At 40.5% G+C, this 19301-nt stretch overlaps 2 protein-coding genes across 2 annotated transcripts in view; both read right to left on the reverse strand.

Annotated features, from left to right (window-relative positions):
• Positions 1 to 3031, reverse strand: part of slc25a15b (solute carrier family 25 member 15b) — a 9571-nt gene extending 6540 nt beyond the window's left edge. The window contains exons 1-4 of the mRNA XM_029448937.1: positions 2679 to 3031; positions 1817 to 1913; positions 1257 to 1515; positions 1002 to 1139 (exon numbers count right to left, since the gene is read on the reverse strand). Of these exons, the coding sequence (XP_029304797.1) occupies positions 1002 to 1139; positions 1257 to 1515; positions 1817 to 1871 (452 nt within the window). The 5' untranslated portion in view covers positions 1872 to 1913; positions 2679 to 3031. The remainder of the gene's footprint in view (positions 1 to 1001; positions 1140 to 1256; positions 1516 to 1816; positions 1914 to 2678) is intronic.
• Positions 3032 to 4882: 1851 nt separating this feature from the next.
• Positions 4883 to 18982, reverse strand: LOC115019302 (insulin receptor substrate 1-B). The gene is made up of 3 exons (XM_029448796.1): positions 17929 to 18982; positions 13358 to 16501; positions 4883 to 9950 (listed from the first exon to the last, which is right to left on the reverse strand). The coding sequence occupies exons 1-3, from the start codon at positions 18275 to 18277 to the stop codon at positions 9943 to 9945; spliced, it is 3501 nt and encodes a 1166-aa protein (XP_029304656.1). The 5' UTR covers positions 18278 to 18982; the 3' UTR covers positions 4883 to 9942.
• Between the last annotated feature and the right edge of the window lie 319 nt (positions 18983 to 19301).

Raw genomic sequence — 19301 nt, forward strand, 5'->3', positions numbered from 1 at the left:
CTCTCTCTGTTTCCTCTCTCTCTCTTCTTTCTCTCTCTCTCGCTCACTCTCTCTCCTCTCTCTCTCTCTCTCTTCTCTCTCTCTCTTCTCTCGCCTCCTTACTCTCATCTTCTCGCGCTTCTCCTAGCTCTCTTCCCTCTCTCTCCCTCTCTCCCTCTCTCTCTCTTCCCTCTCTCTTCTCCTGCCTCTCTTCCCTTCTCTCTCTCTTACCTCATCTTCCCTCTCTCTCTCTCTTCCCTCTCTACTCTCTCTCTTCTTTCCTCTCTCTCTTCTTTCCCTCTTGTTCATCTTACCTCTCTCTCTTCCTCTCTCTTCCTCCCTCTCTGTCCCTCTCATTCTCTCTAGTCCTCTCTTCCCTCTCCCCTCTTCCCTCTCTCGCTCTTTCCTCTCTCTCTACTCTCGCTCCTTCCTCTCTCATTTCACTCTCTCTCTCTCTCTTTCTCTCTTCTCTCTCTCCCCTCTCTCTCTCATCCCCTCTCTCCTCCTTCCCTCTCTCTCTCTCTCTCCTCCCTCCCTCTCTCTCTTCCATATCTCTCTCTTCCCTCTCTTCTCTTCTCTCCTCTCTCACCCTCTCTCTCTCTTCTCTCTCTTCTTCACTCTCTCTCTTCCTCCTCTCTCCTCTTCCCTCTCTCTCTTCTCTCTCTCTCATTCCCTTCTCTCTCTTCCCCTCTCTCTCCTCTTCCCTCTCTCCTCTCTTCCCTCTTCTCTACTCTCTACCCTCTCTCTCTATCTCTCTCTCTCTCTCCTCTCTCTCTTCACTCTCTCTCCTCACTCTCCTCTCTCTCTTCCCTCGCTCTCTCTCTTCCCTCTCCTCTCTTCTCTCTCCTCTCTGCCCTTCTCTCTTTCTCTCTCTATCTCTCCTCTCAGCTCTCTCTCTATCCCTCTCTTCTCTCTCCTCTCTCTCTTCTCTATCTCTTATCTCTCTCTCCCCCCCTCATGCGTCCTGGTCCCTGAACAATGCCCCATACCACTTTGTGCCTCACTGAAAAACACACACTTACTTCTGGCTCTTAGCAATCTTTCCTGAAGCCTCCATTTCGTACATGGCTTGCAGCCGACACTTGACGAGCTCAGTGGGGCAGAGTACCAGCGAGGAGAAAATGGACGCTACTGAGCCAGCACAAGCTTTCTGCACGTCACTAACACAGAGGGAAGGATAAACAGAAGACAGTTAGAGATCTTACATGTAGTCTCAGGGTAAAATAAGCCTCATGTTAACAGGAAGGACAGCCTGATTAACTTCCCCCCCCCCTCACCTCAGCACAGCTTCATTGTGCAGTCCAGCCGTGAGGCGGATGACCTGCTGGCAGAAGCCGTAGCTCATGAAGAGCACAGAGTTCTCTGCGATGTTGGCCACCAGTGCTGGCGTGGTGCCCTGGTAGAGACCACGCAGACCCACTTGTTTGTAGGTGGACGTGACGCAGTGGATGAAACCCTGGTACATCTTAGGAAAGGTCTGCATCTTCACCTTTGCCGTGTCTAAAGGCTGTCCACTAAAGACACATGCAGCACCCCCTTGGAAGACAGAGAGAAAAGTGATCCAATAAAAAAACCTGAATATGGCTGTTACACAAAATACGAAAAAATCAAAGATATGTGCTGTGAAGAGAGATCGGGCTTGGAAAAAAAAGGGGGTTGCACTCCACTGGGCGGTTTAAAGAATCAATGGAAACGAGCCGGAAAAACACAAGGGTCATCAAATGTTCCGCTAGGTCAGTCACGGCTTGTTTGGTTAAGCAGTGGGAAAGCCTGATTATTTCGGAGAGATTAAATATTGTTTGTTTGCTGATTTTGGGCGACAAAGAACTGTAGTTACCTATGGCTCCTGAAGAGAGGTCAATGACGGCCTGGACCACCGGGTGTGGGGCCATAATGTCCAAGTAGTTGTCAGAAGAAGTTTCTCTTTGAATCAGCTTCCAGTGAAAAAAACAAATAAATAATAGACTACACTCACAACATACTACAAACATACACAGAACATGATCAATATTTTGTTTCTTTAAACACAGTGCATGTTTGTGTGTTTCCACACAGGGTCAGGGCCCACAACAGGCAACAACAGCAGCTGGGTTATAAAGTTCACTACAATAAAATCTGCCCTCATTTGTGGCAACATTAATTATTTACAGTAAGCTACAAATGGGTTTTATTGTAACTGTCATTTACAGTAAAATGAAAGGGAAGGTGAGATTTCACTTCAACTAAATGGCAACTTTGCAAAAATAGAATCTAGACAACTGTGGAGTGTTTCTAAATGAAAAAGAAAAGCACAATGTCAGTCACAGTATTTCTTCTTTTAGGGACTTGTAGTCCTCCGTCCACTGCTGATGCAACATATTGTAGCTGTTGTTACTGTCGGGATGCGCAACACAAGGTTACCAGCAGTGGGTGACAACATGCTATTCTTTGTACAGTTATAGAAAATAAACATATTTTAAGATAACAAAAAGGACGATGGAAACGAGTAAGCACAAAGAACATTTAGTAAAATGTCTAACAACGTTTCCCTTTGAGAGGCAACATGTTGCTAACATGTGTCGCACCAACACCCATTAACAATACTCGTGAGTTAGTTAACGTTAGCCGGAAAACGGTTGAAAGTTACTCTTTTTCATTTTTCAAGTGTGAAAGCAAAAGAGATAAACGGGTAATAATAATTACAAAATAAAAAACCTTACAGGAGAGCGACGAGTTCAACGCGGAGCATCAAAGTGCGGCTGCCGGTGAGGTTAAGCGCGAGCTGCTGACCGAAGCTAACATCGTCCACGGGTGACCTCATGCTCACTGACACCACCACATGCAGACACCCGAAGTTTATCTTGGTGTTATCGCAATTGCAACACGAACACTGTGGTCACTCAGTGTGGACATTGAATGGATCGGCCATCAGTGACAAACGGAGGAGAAGCTAGAGGTTGTTAATTTAACCCGAGATGAGGAGCTCCCACTCCGCTCACAATCCCAGGTATCAAAACCGCCTTCTCGTTACGAAACTCTTTTCTTCTCATTCTGCTCTGAATGTACACTTTTATAATTGTGTACTGAATATGGATAATAATAATACTGTTAGTCCACACAATTAACAATAATTAATTCACAAGTTTCCACGTTAAACTATACATTAAATAAAAACTGCGCCTTGTTAGGAATAATTCAGAAACCGTTGCATTGTAACATTGTAGTTTATGTCACGTAAAATGTACGGTGCAGATTGTTCAGATACAATACATACAGATAAAGCCACAGAGTGATGTGTCAGTCTATGACCTATGAAGGATGAATGTTAAAGCTTCCGGTTCACATTCTCTGTTTTGTTTTTTCAAAATAAACTCTCTTCAGAAGGTGATATACTACCACCTGCTGGTTGTTTTTAAAATTATATTTTGTATTATTATTAGCATTTCATTATTTTATACTACCCCCTGCTGTTTTATTTATTTATTTATATTATTATTATTATTATTATTATTATTATTATTATTATTAGTATTAGTAGTAGTAGTAGTAGTATTAGTATTATTATTATTATTATTATTATTATTATTATTATTATTATTATTATTATTTCGTTGCTTACTAAATATATTTGTATGAGCCTATAGTCAGCATGATTGTCAATCATTAGTGTGTTGCAGATTCACATGCAGGTTAAAAAGCTGAAAACGTTTTCTCTCATTAAAATAACAAATTAAGAGCTATGTGTGTCGGTGTTCTTCATGATGTCAAACCTGATAACAAAACCCTAATGTTGGTAATGCAGACATCCAAAAGGAACACCAAGCATATATAGAAATAGCTGAATGGAATTCAGACAACGTAAATCTCATTATTTACACCTGTGCTTTTCCTACACTGACATGTTAATGTTGAACAAGACAACTGAAGGATTGAATGTCACCAGCATTGGAAACATATTTTGCAAACAACTCTGTTATGTTATTCAGCGGTGTTGATCAAGATGTTTGGACCTATCCAGGAGATATGTTGTGTTGATAAAAAATGAAAGCACTTCTTATCGCTCCATATTTTAGCATTTCATCAGTTTAATAATGTTGTAAACTTCAGAAAGAGAACTGTCGAATGGAGAAAAACAACAGCTGTACTTGTGTAATGCGAAGAATTTGGCTGACAAAGGTCAAGAGAGCAAATCAATTAAAATCCTGTTCCTCATACTGTGGCTGTTAAACTGTGCCACATTATTGTAACAACTGTTGTAGTCCTAATGGAATTGTTAATGCAACTAGCAAATACACGTCTTATTGACTATACAGTACGAGTCAGCATGGTTCTCTAGCTTTTCCCACAAGAATGATTGAATGTTATTTCCTTTATCCGACTCATTTTTAGTATTAAATAAGTTTGAAAAAAATGTAATCAGATTTTTATTTATTTTCTGTGTTCTGCTGTGTTGAAGGAAAAACAAAGGCACCAGGGATATATTTTAAATTCAACTATTAATTGCAATTATTAATGGGCAATAGCAAGTTTACCTTCACCTGTAGATTATAAAAAACGTTTATGGAATAATATGCTAGTTAAACAACAAAATACCCCCAAAGGGACATTGTTGTTATTCACCTCTGAACATAAATGCCCAAATACCATCTGTTTGAACAGGGTAGCCTGGGATTAAATACATGTGCCCTCTGTCCACAGGCTTATGGTTTACAACAGTCTAGACTCACTAAATGTTGCAACACCTCATCAATGTAGACTTTAATGTTCAACACACAAAAAAAACCACAGTTTTCGATTTTCATATCACTTTGCCTTTTATAAAAAAAAAAACATTGACGTTGTCTACATCACAGACAAGAATCATCAATATTCTGTTTTAAACAGTTTTGCCATGAACAGAATAAACCCCATGCCCATCCCTCCCCTGGAGCAAACTCCTCTATACACAGTATACTTTACATACCTATAGATCCTGTTCAGTCTTTTTTGCATTTTACATCATTATCAAAGTAGTATCAATAGCTTTAAAATACATACAATGCTCTTTCCATTGTAGTCATAATCACCATCCTGATTGTACATACAGTATCATTTCCCACAGTTAGAGTCTGATGAGCAATTGATGTGCCTCGTTTTCAACATGTTGTCACAAAATATTCAGGAGACGACACAAGTCTCTGCATTTCATTAAACCAAAGACACTTGGCAGAATTCGAATGATTCGTGGATGAGAAGCATTTCCGTACGACCGCCGTATGTCATGAGAATGGAAACACTGCAGAGAGCCTCACGCTGTTTTGAATACACAATACATTAAATGATATTTACCCACATCCACTGCTTTTATTCATGCCTTCCTCCTGTTTGACGTCAGTAATATCCTGAACCTTTCTCAGACTCTCCAAAGGGCTTTACTACCAACTGTTACGTCTGCCCGAAGTTGGATTATGAGGTACAGTCAGAAAATCGTCGTAATCCCCAATTAGAAGAGTTACACTGAAGGAATAACAAAGAGATTATAAAAAAATCACCTCAACAAAAGAGTAACACAAGTTATAAAAGTGGAACTAGTCCATGGAGTCGTATCTATTTGTCATACAAGAATTTGGCAATAAAGTTCTCAGTATTGAGCACAAACTGTTGGCAGTAATGGGCTGTGCTCAATCACATACATTTTTTTAAACTTTAAAAACAGTGATTGATAAGTGCCTGACGAATTTGTAAAAAAAACTAATTAAAACTTTGTATTAGTTTGGTGTCACAGAAGCTCAGAGATCCCCATACGCATAAAACTTTGGCACCAGAAACACATCCTTTGCAAAGGAAATGTGGGCCAGGTGTTGCGCACATCTCCAGTTGAATACTAAAGAAATGTGTGGAAGACTTGGTTTTCCAGGAGCTGGTTTGAATTTCTATGTATACATTGAGATAACTCAAACATAACTAATGAATGACCAGACACCAGTAATCACAGCCAGGCACTTGAGTGTCCTCTCAGATGTGAGGTGAAGGCCAGGTCAGAATAAAACCTTTTTACCTCCAGGATTAAAACACTCAAATGTATTGTTATGTGTATCAGCGTGTGAATGCAGTTAAGCATGTAATATCTGCCACAGGATCTAAATTATTTGGTTAGTGAAATAAAAATCTAAATGTGGGAAAAGCTACCAGTGTCAAAAATGCATCAAGAAAGCCTTCATCGCTTGTACCCTGTATACACACAGCCAGAGCCTGGATTGTTATTAGTGATGTGTTTGGCACTTTTGTTATATACCAACTCGTCCTCATTCAATGTACAGTATCACTAATATCACAACATGGCCAAACTCTCCGCCAGCGGCTTTGGATACAGTCACGCGACCTTAAGAAAAACACCCAGTGGCTGTCCAAGTGAAAAAGTGAGTTGTTTTTAAATCAGCTCTATGACTGATTTTGTGTGTCTACTATAAATTATCTTTATAGTAGACTTTTGAATTGTTGTCAGATTTCTTTTTGGCAATTTTTTTGACAGCAGCAGAATTGTTTGAATGGAGTTAATGAGAAAGTAATGAGCAGTAGTGAACAGGAATGGCACTGTCTCATAGTTACGACCAAGAGAAAAAGAGTGAGAAGACAATTCACACTTTCTGGGAACTGAATCCACGTCCAGATAATCCACATCCGAATAATGAGAGCCGCTCACAAGCGTGTCAATACTGTTTCAGCCCAGATGAGACTCTGAGGAGATACAATCACCTCCTTTCAGGATTGTTTTGAGGTTCAAAATAAGTAAATCAGAGCACATATTCTAAATTCTGTCTAATACTGAGTAGGAACCTGTTTCATCAGTGGACAACTTATTTTATATACAAGACGCTGGCAACTGTATTCATTTTCTTCTTGGTGTACAAACAGAGAACGTCATTAAAAATATGATTTGACATTAAAATCTATACAATGTTGAATCCAAATTTACAAGATGTATTTGTCACATTTTTTCTATGCAAGCTATCTGCTGCACAGTGTCCACTAATAACCAGCTCCAGGTGGAGAATGTCCCATCTGCAAAAGGCCGTCAGCTTTTACACTGATGGCTGGTTGGTAGTGGACAGGAGTAAAATAAAAAATAAAAAAGAATACAAAGTAGGGCCTGAAGTGAATGCATCCCAGAGTGTGAAACTACAGGGAGAAAGAGATGGTCTTTTTTTCTTTTTTTGGCCATACCTCAGCTTGATAAAACCAAACAAAAGAGCAAGGGAGTGCATTGTGGCTGAAGTGTTAGGCACTGCAAAAAAAATGTAAAATGATTTATTTTCATGTTTCTGATAAACACAGTAAGGCAATTTGATTATGGCTGACTGATAGCAACATAAGTGTCCGGTCTGTCCTCTGAAAAGTTCAACATATTCACAAGTTAGACTTCTTTTTTTTCTTCCATTTTCACAACCCATTTTAAGATTACCTGTGTAAAAACAGCTACAATCAAAAATGAGGCACTTTATAAAAGAGTATATAGATATCTAGGCTATATAGTATTAATCATTATATGTATACTGTATATTTTATATACCATTTAATGTGTCACTTTATATTAGAATAGTGTTAACTGTAATGCAAATGAGGAAAACAGACTATAGTATGTACTATAGTTTCTGTCATTGTACTTGTATACTGTAGTATATACTATAGTATAATATACAGTTATAATAAAGCTCAGTTGCCCAAAAAAGTATTTACATTTCGACTTTTTCTTCTTCTTTTTTTGTGCTACACAATTGTTCAAAATGCATTCATTTGAAATTTCATTTGATCAACTCAAAGTGCTAAATCATATCAAATAGAGAAAAATAATATTGTTTAACATCTAGTCATTTGTATCCTATAATATTAGGACTTAATTAGGAACTGTATGAACATTACTATGGCGTAATAGGGTGCAAAGAAGGGGGAGGGATATGTTTCTTTTGTTTTTTGTGAGGGCAGGGAGCGTCTTTTAACTTTTTCTCATGCCGGATTTTATTGTACTTTTGCACAGCTATCTCCAACACGCCCGGCCATGTGACTCAGGCATCATGAAATTGATTTGACACACATCCATCAGCCTCATCTGATATGTTGTTAAGTAGAATCTGTGTGTGGGGGAGACGTGCTGAAGTCCAGAGACCCAGAGAGTTAACTAAGCAGCTCTGTGCTGAATAATAATCAGTGGCTAGAATATTCAACGTTTTGCTGTTTGCCAAAAATGTATTATTCTGAGTTATGTGTAGAGTGGGATTTTGCTTTTTCATAAAATAAAAAAGATTCAGATCCCCTCCCCACCCCAAAAATTTGTGTACAGTCCCTAAACTGTTTTAAAAAGTTTTCTTTTTAAAACTGTAGTTGTCAGCTTCTCTCGCTAACAAGGTTTTTATCAGCTCCCCTCTGCACATCTCAGTGAGGACACTACATACAATCTAATTATTTTCCTCACTGCATGTTTGAAGACAATCTGATTAAGCTGTTTACATGCATATCAGAAGAAGATTATGTTATTTGTTATTGTCATGTTGGGATTCTTTCCTGCAGCATTTTGTCTGCAACACAGATACAGCACACGAGAGTCCAATTCAATTGTTGTTTCGTTGTTAAATGCAATTACTCAAGTTTTGAAGTATACTATTGTATAGTATTGTCAGTATACATGTAAATATGACCACTTGTATATTGGGATAAAATAACTCAATGTTGTTTCATTTAATAATGTAACAAAGTAGAGAAATAGTTTTAAGAAGGACAGAATACCCACTGGGCAGAAATATGATCCGTTAACTTTCTCTTCAAACCATCTACCACATAAATGAAACCACCAAATATCCTTAAATACCACTGAGATGCATTGACTAGACTTTCATACTGGCACTATTTGAGAATCAGCCACAGGACGTGACAGGACATGTTTAGCTTGTGCATAATGAACGCTGGGGCTGTGTGAACGTGTATCCTGTGTGAGTGCACATCTGAAGCTTTAGAGATAAAACATAGAATTACTTTATGACAATTTTGAAAGGATAAAAAGAAAGCCATTTTATGCCTCAACTAGAACCTAAATGTTGACTCCGAGAACAAGTACAACAGTGTGATGTCGACTGCAGTGTGAAAATGTAATTGTAATCATATGATATCCTATTTAATACACTTTTACACTCCTGAGGATTTCATAAATGTTGCTAAAATGTGTGGGATTTTTCTTCTCGTGTGAAAAACTTACAAAAAAACATAAATATCATACCTAACTTTCATTTGCATAACATCATTTCATTGCCAATTCCGTAAACTGTACCTAATTCTGCCTCAGAAACGTTTTGAAGTCCGCCATTAGCACACGAAAAGTGTTCAAGAAGTATAAAGGCTTTTTTGGGCAACTATATATAATAAATCAAATACGTTTACAGTGACAGCGTATATGAGTGTATGAAACCTCTGCCAAGCTGTATTTCCTTCCATTTTGAGTCAAAATGACACCTGATGATCATTGAACTTATTACATATGGACAAAAGGATGATATACTGTATAAAAACATAAACCTTGAGGATTAAAGTTTGTGACCCAATAAATAAACACTCCAGAACGTAGCTGAGATCAAGTCAGCTGCCACTTTGAGCCTTGATTTACGAGAGTTTAATAGATTGGCTCAAGCACCAATCAAAATGTGTTTTAAATTAAGATGCACAGATGGACTTTTGTTTTTTTTTGCCATAATGGCCACCTGAGAAGTCACACAAAATCACATATCAAATTGTCATCCTTTATCTATATTTAGTTAAATGATGATCAAATGTCATTTTTGTTCAAAACAAGGCAAAAACAAAACCTAAGTGTGTGGTGTGTGTGTGCGTGTGCGTGTGTCACACATTTAGTTGACAGGAAACAGCCGACAAGGTGGGGATGAGTTTCAGCCTTCAGACTCCATTGTACAGTTCTGTTGTGGCAACAGATCGGGCCGCCAACCGTTCAAGTGTTGAAGATCAACAACCTGAAAGAAAAGAACCAAAAGCAGGGAGGAATTAAAAATCAAACAAAAGGTTTTTCTACTAGTCACTGGGGCTGCAACTAACAATTCTTTTCATTATTGATTAATCTCCCATTATTTGGTCTATAAAATGTCAGAGAATAGTGAAAAATGTCCATCTCAGTTTCTCAAAGTCCAAGATGATGTTTTTAAATGTCTTGTGTGTTCAGTTCAAAACCCAAAGACATTCAGTTTAATATGATTTAAAAGAGAAAAGCAGGACATCTCCATATTCGAGAGGCTGAAAACAGCATGTACTGCCAATTTGCAAGAAAAATTATTTAGATTATCAAAAATAGCTAGCGAATATCTTTCTGTTGATCTACTAATCGACTAATAGTTGCAGCTCTACTGGTTACAATCATTTGTGTTTTTAAAAGTGTTATCCATTATTATAGTTTAAGTCTCCCCACACATAATGTTACAGAAAACAAGGCAGTTTGGACTAGATTAAATATTCTCCAAAGCATATGGCTTTTGAGCTCCTGCTGGCTGCTTGGGTAAATATCACATGACGCGTGATATCTTTCTAAGATAATTTTCTGATTGGAATCTCATGTTTCAGATGTCAATATTATGTGCCTTGTGTATCTGCGCCAGACTTATCAGTTCTAGGGATTTTGAAAGGTTTCTTCTTTTTAGTGACCTAAACAAACACTGCTCTAGTTCTGCTCATGTCAGCAAAATAAAGTTGGTACAAGCAAATACGATTATCAGCTTTCAGTAATAAAGATCTTTTTTCTCTACAGAAGAGAACCTCAACAGTTAATTTGTGTTTATATTGCTGTGTAAAAAAGGTACACTGAAGGGTGGAAATGTTCTGCACTGTGTTTAACGGCATTTGTATTTGTTGGTTTTTATTGCAGATATCCAATAATTATTGAGTTTAATACTGTTATAAAGAATGAAAAGAGTCTGGTTCATATTCACTTGGGGTCTATGAAGCCCCATCAGTGCTAGAACATGGGTGGCTGCACTGTTGTTCACTAATAATACTCATCTTGCTCTAAGTGGATCAAATAAAGATAATTAACCATTTACAAACATCAGACAGCCTGGAGTATTAAAGTAACATCATTGAATCAGAATTTCCATCTTGCCAAGACAATAAATTGCGTCAGTAGAGCCGAGAAGTCTTCAGCCACGTTCACATGAACACTTTGCTCATAATGCAGTTGTGGCAATGCAGCAATTAAAACATGGGGAACAAATAAACATCCTAATTTAATTCTGGTATTTTAATAAACATTTTATTTGAGTGTCCAATTAAAAAGTAATTAAAACAGGTGGAGTAATGCGATATTAGCAAGATTATTGGAGTTTTGATTGGACATTTGAGAAGCCTGTTTATTTGAGTTTGTATATGCGGCAGAACACTCACCGTGCTGCCTATATACAAGCTTCATATATTGAGTTACATTATTAGAATATGGCTGCAGTTAATGAAAGTGCACTGTTTGCAGCGTATAAGAGGGGAGGCACAAGGTCAATCATTTATCGCAGTGTGAAAAATTACATGAAAGTAATTTTCAAAAAATGAACGGAGCCTTCTTTTCTTTGCTATGCATCATAAATGCATAGATACACTATACCCAATTTAAATAATTAGGCAATTATTTTGATTATACATGTACACATAGAGACTGAATAGCATTAGATAAATCAATCATGCAAATGTTGTAGCTGCTCTGAATAAATAAGCTGCATTGGTTGTTTGTTCCATTTAGTCCCCTGATTATTAATATTCCCATTTCATTCAGTCACATGCCTCTTGCAGCTTTTATTTCTCGACATGTTAAAAGCAATGGATTTCTTAAGTACTTCAGCATTTACCCATCAAAAATGTATTTTACATTACCCATTAAATAATTTTCATCTGTTCAATGTGAGGGGAAACCTGCCATGTGAAATCCTGCAGCCGATAGCACACCCACACATAAACATAAACACCTGGCCCGTGTTCTCTCCCCTCTACCTCCATTTATGTGAAATGGCTCATTACCAGCAGACAAATCAATTGGCTTTGCTCTCTGAACACCCACTTGTGATAACAAGAGACTCTTCAACCCACAACCTGGAAACACAGTGTGTTCCAGCTTAAAGCAAAAGGTGCACATCAAGAAAGGAAGAAAGGGGAAATAGTTCGGTAGTTTTTCCTTTCACCTATTGTGATTGTTTTTTTTTATTACATTCACTTGTCTTTGAAAATGATTGACAATTATGACTGCTAACAATTATTTTTTATTAATTCAGCTATTATATGATTATCTATAAAATGACAGAAATTAGTTTAAAAAAAAAAATGCTTGTCTTAATGTTTTAAAGCAAAGTTGAGAAAATCAAACAGCATGTTTTGTGAGAGTCTATAAGCCAGATGTATTCAGTTTATTATTATAGTGCACAAACAAAACAGCAAATATTTGCAAATTTAAATCCAGTTAATTTTTGATTGATTAATCTGATTTTCTGTCTATGCACTATTGATTAATCAACTAATTTCAGCTGTAATGACATTGCACCTTAAATAAAAAAGCATCATTTTGACTGAAAGTTGTCAGTCATCAACTTATTTTACAATGAATAAACAAAAATGCTGAAAATTAGGGCTGCAACTAATAACTATTTTCATAATCGCTTCATCAGATTATTTCCTTAATGGATTGATTATTCGGGGACTGTACGGAAATTATAATAGGGGTAGAGGGGTTCAGAGAAGGGAGAAAATGTCAGAAATATTGATGCCCTTTTCATCAAATCATCACATTTAAAAACCAGAGAGGCGCTTGGCTTTTTTACTTTAAAAAATGACTGAAACAATCAATCAAGAATAAAACTGTTTAATTAATGTCCTATCGACTAATCGCTTTTTTCCCCTAGAACAAGTAAAGATGCAAACAATGTTTGTTATCCTTTTCCGTAGGTTATAAAATGTCAAATAATCAGAAGTTAATCAAGCTTGTCCCCCTCAATGAAGGGAAGGATAATATAAAACACTTAAATCCCATTTGGTTATAGCCTTTCAATGTTCAATCTGGGAGATTACTTCAGAAACAATCTTTTTATAGTTTTGAAATACTCTCTATATTTGTTTTAATTATTGCATTAATTGCCATGTTGATACATTTTAACATCTTGTTTGCTGTAACCACTATGTCTTAGTAGGTCAGAACTGACACCAATAACCTGATTATCTACAAGAAGAACAAATGAAGGAGCCAATACAGACACTGCAACCTTATACAACATGTCTGAAACTATAATATCATGAAAGATGATATGTCAGAATGTATGCAGCCTCATATGAACATTTTCTCAACACAAAATCTCAGATGTTAATAAAAAGCTTGGTTTGTGGTCCATGCATCACTTACCTTGACCATCCTTTCTACTGTTCGGGTGTGCTCTCAGTTCTTCTGACTTATAGAAATCAATACTGGCATAAGTGTTGAGGCTAGAGCCAGCGCTGCTGCCCATGGCGCTTCCTCCGATGTTGTAGGCGGCAGAGGTACGCTCCACTCCAGCTTGAGGGCTCTCCTTAATAGCCAGGTCAAGGTCAATATAGTTAAGGCCTTGTTCAGCAGATGAGGTGGAGGCTTGTGGTGGAGGTGTGGCAGATGAACCACCTGCCTGCCTGTTCTCCCACAGTGAGCAATCCAAACCATGCCGATGGCTCGTCGCCTGGCTGCCCTCCGGGAAGATGGAGGTAGAAGAGGATTGGTGGCGTGGTAGGGTGGGAGGTGAGTTAAATGTCTCTGAGGGGTGGCTCTGCCGCCCCGGGGGATCACCTCGGACTGATCTACTGCTCCGCTCAGGAGACTGGAAAGACTTGACTGGGGAAAACCCCAAACCTGTCTGCTGATCCATGGATAAGGGTTGACCAGAGTGGATGGCAGGTCTTGCTGAAATGCTGGGATCTGAACCTTTGTTGTCCATAAATGGAGCAGGGGCATCTGTTGGCATGGCTGCCATCTTTACTTTTGTTCTGTACCCAGCATTGCCCTCTGCTGCCAGCGGAGAGGACGTGCTGTGTTCATGTCGGGCCTTGGGGGTAACAGCTGGTGGGACCTGTGGGGTGCTGAATGTGGATCGAGCAGGAGTCAGGGGCGTTGGGGACTTTCCTAAATCCATGCTGATGTATTCGGCGGAGGTGGACAACGGAGCAGAGAAGCTGCGGGGAAGTTGAGCGGGATTATCGTGGCAGAGGAGTGGTTGATTCATACGCCGGATGGTTCCATGGATTACAGGCTGTCCACGTTCAGAACGTCGTCCTCCACCATACTTATTGTCATCTTTGTACACAATGCTGACATACTCACCGACGTTTTGAGACACTGACGGCAGCAGATTCTCCTTCACCCTGGGCAGGGTGTTTGCTTTAGTAATGTCTGAAGACACACTTAGGGGACGACCCCTCCTTTGTTGCTTTGGGCTCTTACTATTTGATCCATGTTTTTGATGATGACGCTCATCTTTTGAGGATGTTCCTGCAAACTTGTACTCTGATCCAGTTCTTACTAAACTTAATCCTCTCGATATGGACTTGTCTTCCAAGCTCTCACTGCTGGCTGAGCTGGAGGAGAAGGAAGAGGAAGACATGGAGAGTTGACAGCCTCCTGCAGAGCCCGCTGCAATTTTGTTTCTCTTGCTGTATCCCACTCCCCCTCCCCTTCCAGCACCATCATGCCCACTGCTGTCCTTTTTTCCTTCCCCTTTGTTTAAGTCCTCCTCAAAGCGAGTATAGAGAGTATGCTGATAAGCTCTTGGCAGGGAGAAATAGGAATTAAACATTTTTGGTTGCAATTGGTGCTGTTCGGGATGGGAAGGCGGCGTGCTGCATGCAGAGCGGCTGCAGACAGGTGAGACGTTTATGTAGTCACTGGCAGCACGGCTCTCCATGCTGGCCCTGCTATCCCACAGGCCCAGTCCGTGCAGGTCTGTGGAGCTACTGCAATTGGGAGACATGACCATGTAGCCCTCTGTGCTGGGCTGGAGGCTGTGCTGAGGGGGGGATACACTGTTGTTGGGGGTCATGGCCATATACTCATCATCTGCCCTAGGTTTAGTACTGGCATCAGACATACCTATCGAGAGAGATAGTGAAACAGGGGGAGACGTGACTCCAGGCAACATTGACATATAGCCACTATCCACGGCTGCTCCACCTTCCACTTCTCGCCTGCTTTTGTCAACCCTCTTCCTACTTTTCCCTACTGCAGCAAGCTGCCCACCCCCAACTGCCAAACCCCCCGAGCCATGGTGCTCAGCTCTCTCTCTGTTAGCACTCTGCGACATGATGGCATAATTATCATCGTCCTCATCATCTTCATCTTCATCTTTTCTATGTGGGGTCAGTCGTTCATGGGCTGCCAAAGGCAGGGAAGCCCTCTTGCTTAGTAGTCTGCGCTCTGCTTCAGATTCCCTACTGGATGAGCGCCGCACAATCCGTCTGCCTTTTGAACGATGATGGGAGCCAAGGAGACCCTCTCGCTGTCCCATCACTATATAGCTGGAGGAGCCTTCTCCATGTACGTGATGTCCAGACAGACTGGGTACGAGCAGAGAGTGTTCCCCCGGACTGGAGCCATATTCATCTGAGGAGCCGTAGTCGCTCGGTGAACCCGAAACAGAAACTCTCTGAGAAACACGAGGGTAGGAGCAGATTGTCATGCCTCCCACTGCTGCCCCCACCAGGCCACACTCTGAGCCATGTCCAGAGCTGGAGGACAGACTCGGCGCAGGAGAGGGAGCAGGGTTAGGCGTGTAGCGTGCAAGGCTGAGGGTAATCTTAGCCGGAGTAGGGGCCCTGGTGGGCTTGGGCCTCAGTGTCGGCGTAGTTGAGCAGGAACCATTAAGACTTGGGCTGGAGCTGGCCCATGTCCCTTTGGCACTTGCTCCGCTCTCCTCCGACCTGGCCCCTATGCTGGCCGTCCGTGCCCTTGGGAATCCGTGGCGTGACGTAGGTGAAGTGCTCGTGCTGCTGCCTCCTGTTCCAGGGGTCTCTGTGCGGGCTCGTCTGGAGAAGCCCACCTGGCTTGGTGGCAGATTTGGATGATGCCTACGGCTCGGAACACTAATGGGGTTTGAAGCAGTACCACCTCCACACGACGTCCCTACAGACTGAGATTTACTGCGCTGACGGAACTCCTCACTTAGGGCCTTCATGGCCTCCAGCAGGGTCTCGTGCATGTTCTGAGCCACCACAGAATCATCAACCTGCATCCAGAACTCTCCAGGGCCGGTAACCGCTGAGCGACCCACCTCAATGAAAAAAAAATTCTCTGAATGACCACACCTGCGAACATTCATTAGCTGCAACACCACAGATGCCACGTCAGAGTTGATTTTGACGAAGTTGACTGTCTTGTCAGTTAGGCACAGCCGGTAAATGCCCACCAAGTTTCTGGCATGTCCAAGACCTTTTGGCCAAACCTTGACCTGCCACACTTCCTTGAAGGTTGGAACAGGAGATGGAGAGCTACACTCTCCACTACTGCCATAGTCTTCAGGAGTTCTACCTAGGAAAATGATAAAGAATAAATAAATGAATGAACAGATCATTCATTCAATCATACATGTATACATCTGGAAAACCCCAAATTAACATAAAACACAACCTGTTGAAATGTTGAAAAGCCAAAATGACACCAATAAGTAATATTTATCATTACTAAATTGCTACATGCAAGAATCTCTACTACTGTATGTCTGCTAAGCAACAGCACTGCAGCTTATTCATCACCATCACTTTTAAGCTACTGCTCTAAAATAAATTAAGTCTTAGGAGGTATAGAACACATCTATTACTAAAAGCATGCATGCTCCATTGTGAAATAATGCATCATAGTTCAGTTCAATGCCAATCACATGACAAATTACAGCATTACACATTTGTATCAGACACTACAATCGCCACTGAACAACTGACAATGTAGTGGTTTTCTCCCATCCTCAAGAAAAAATATTAAATGTATTAGCGTTGATCCCCACCTTGATATATTATGTCAATCGATCATCATGTGTGTGTCGCTATATGCACATTATGAACAGGTATACAGTACAATTTAATTTAATTAGGAACAGTATTTTATTGTCGACATAATCTCAACAAAATGGGGGTCTTCACTCTTGTGTATCTATTCAGGCTTCCACAATATGACAAAATTAAAGCTGGGCAAGCCCATCGGTCTCAACTAACTGAAATGCAAAGGATAACAGGGAGGGTGGGTGCTGGTGTTCGGCTCCAGCATAAGGATAATAACGTAAACACGAGGATAACCAACAGAAACACATTTTCCAGAGAGAGCGCACTGACGATGCCATCTCCTCCCTACCAGCAGCACCGTGTAACACAAATGTAGGTTAGGCGAACGGCAGTCAGAGCTGTGCAGACAAACAAAAACACGGGCTCCAGCGGAGTGCACCGCGATAGGCTACTACTATATGATGCATCCTTTGGATGGTTGCTATATGCCCACTGCGCCATGCAAAAATACACCGTCGTATGAAAATGGACTGCATTTCAGTCAGAAAAGGAGATCATCTTAATAGTATTACATACAGATGCGATTTCGTGCATCAAATTACATTTTGCTGACAGAAAATGATCCGCAGGTTCTGACTGTATTAAACCAACGCTTATTGGGATTCTGCAGCACAAACACAGCACATGCCGCCCATAACGTGTTGGTCTAACCTGTTCAGTCTGATCCACCTGCCTCTAGGATAAAATCACACCGTCCAAATTGCACAAGAATGATTTATTCAAATTAAATGCCTAAACTAGAGCTGCAGCAAATTATTCAAACAATTCGAGCCGGAGATATGCAATGAACAATCAGGAATGGCCGAACCAAATAGTGTGTGGAGAACAAACAGCCTACGGCAGGATAGGCCTGATGCAGAAACAGACAGTAGAAATCACATCACACTTTTCATATCTTACAGTTGCATTGAAGGTCCAGCATTGCTTGGTACCACTCATTTTGGACCTCCTCGCTGTCTGCAGCGATGGCAAAGCTCTCGCTGCGGGTATAAAGGACTATCATGTGCTTGTTCTTGGAATCTGCTCGCTTGTTGATGTTGAAGCAAGTCTCCAGGTTCAGGACTTTTTTGGGAACAGGTGATTTACTGCGGAATTTCTTCTCGTTCTCATAATACTCAAGTCGAGCAGGACCATGCTCCGAGGCCGCCCTCAGCACGAAGAATCGCCGGTGCATTGATTTATGCTTGCGGAGATAGCCGCTTTTCTGCACATCTTCATAGTTCTGCGGCTCGGCTGCTTGGTTCTCCATGACCAAGACAGGGTGGTAAATATTAGAAGCCAATAATCTCAGGAAAAAAATCGAAGCCCATGTGTACTCTTCGTTAATCCATTGCAACTACATCCCTCGTCCTCCCCGCGTCCACATTTAAGTGTCCAGCATGTGTGCGAAGGCTCAGGATGGGAAAATCAGCCAAAGCATGTTTTGGATCTGGTATCATAATGTGAATCCAGCAGCTGCAGGAGGATCCGCGCAGCGAGCGTGCACAGCGTCCGCCGCGGCTCGTCCTGCAGCCCAGCCCAGTCCTGCCTGACCAAGTCCAACCACGGTGCTGTTCAGCTGCTTAAGGACGTCTCCTCCACCTGTCTGAGATTGCCCACAGTCAGTCTATACCCACCACTGTCAAGCTAGAAGGAATAAAAACAGAACTTCCGGTGAAGATTTTCAAACTAAAAGCCTTATCGAATTGAGTAAGGCCTACTACCCATCTGCCTATCCATTCATGTATATTTAATTATTACGACAGTACAACACCGGTATATGTTTCACCCACCAGTGAGTCCTGGGATTGTCCAGAGTCTCCTGTACAGCTCTTCTATTTTTAATTCAGTTATAGCCTACAGTAAAAAAAAAAACATTGTCATATCCTTATTGTATTTTCTTTTCTTGTATAATTATGTTTATTTTACACCTTTTATTATATAAAGGTTTTTATAATATTTCTCTTTTTTTCAATTGCTCTTATTTTTCCATTTTAATTTCTCTTGCTGAATTGATGCATGCACCATTATGCAGCAAAGCAAATTCCTTGTACGTGAAAACAACTTCTTCTTTTAAAGTTGCACATTAGAGAAGACAAAGGATGACGAGTGAGAAAACATGTCAATAAATAAATACAAAGAAAAAGAAGTAAGTGTATACATAAATAAGTCTAACCAATTCATAAAAAATAATAAGTATTCTACATCTGTGTATACAGCTATGTTCCGATACAAACTCATTACTGCAGCATGGTTTCTCTTTTGTTGTTGCATGCCTGTAACAACTGTGAAAG

The sequence above is a fragment of the Cottoperca gobio genome, chromosome 14 (genome assembly GCF_900634415.1).
Source record: "Cottoperca gobio chromosome 14, fCotGob3.1, whole genome shotgun sequence".
Taxonomy (NCBI): domain Eukaryota; kingdom Metazoa; phylum Chordata; class Actinopteri; order Perciformes; family Bovichtidae; genus Cottoperca; species Cottoperca gobio.

What these genes read in the sequence shown, in the direction of transcription:
- LOC115019302 (XM_029448796.1), bottom strand. Translation starts at nt 18,277, where the DNA reads ATGGAGAACCAAGCAGCCGAGCCGCAGAACTATGAAGATGTGCAGAAA. An exon ending in GCTGGACCTTCAATGCAACT is followed by an intron (nt 16,502 to 17,928) that starts GTAAGATATGAA and finishes TCATTTTCCTAG; the next exon opens with GTAGAACTCCTGAAGACTAT.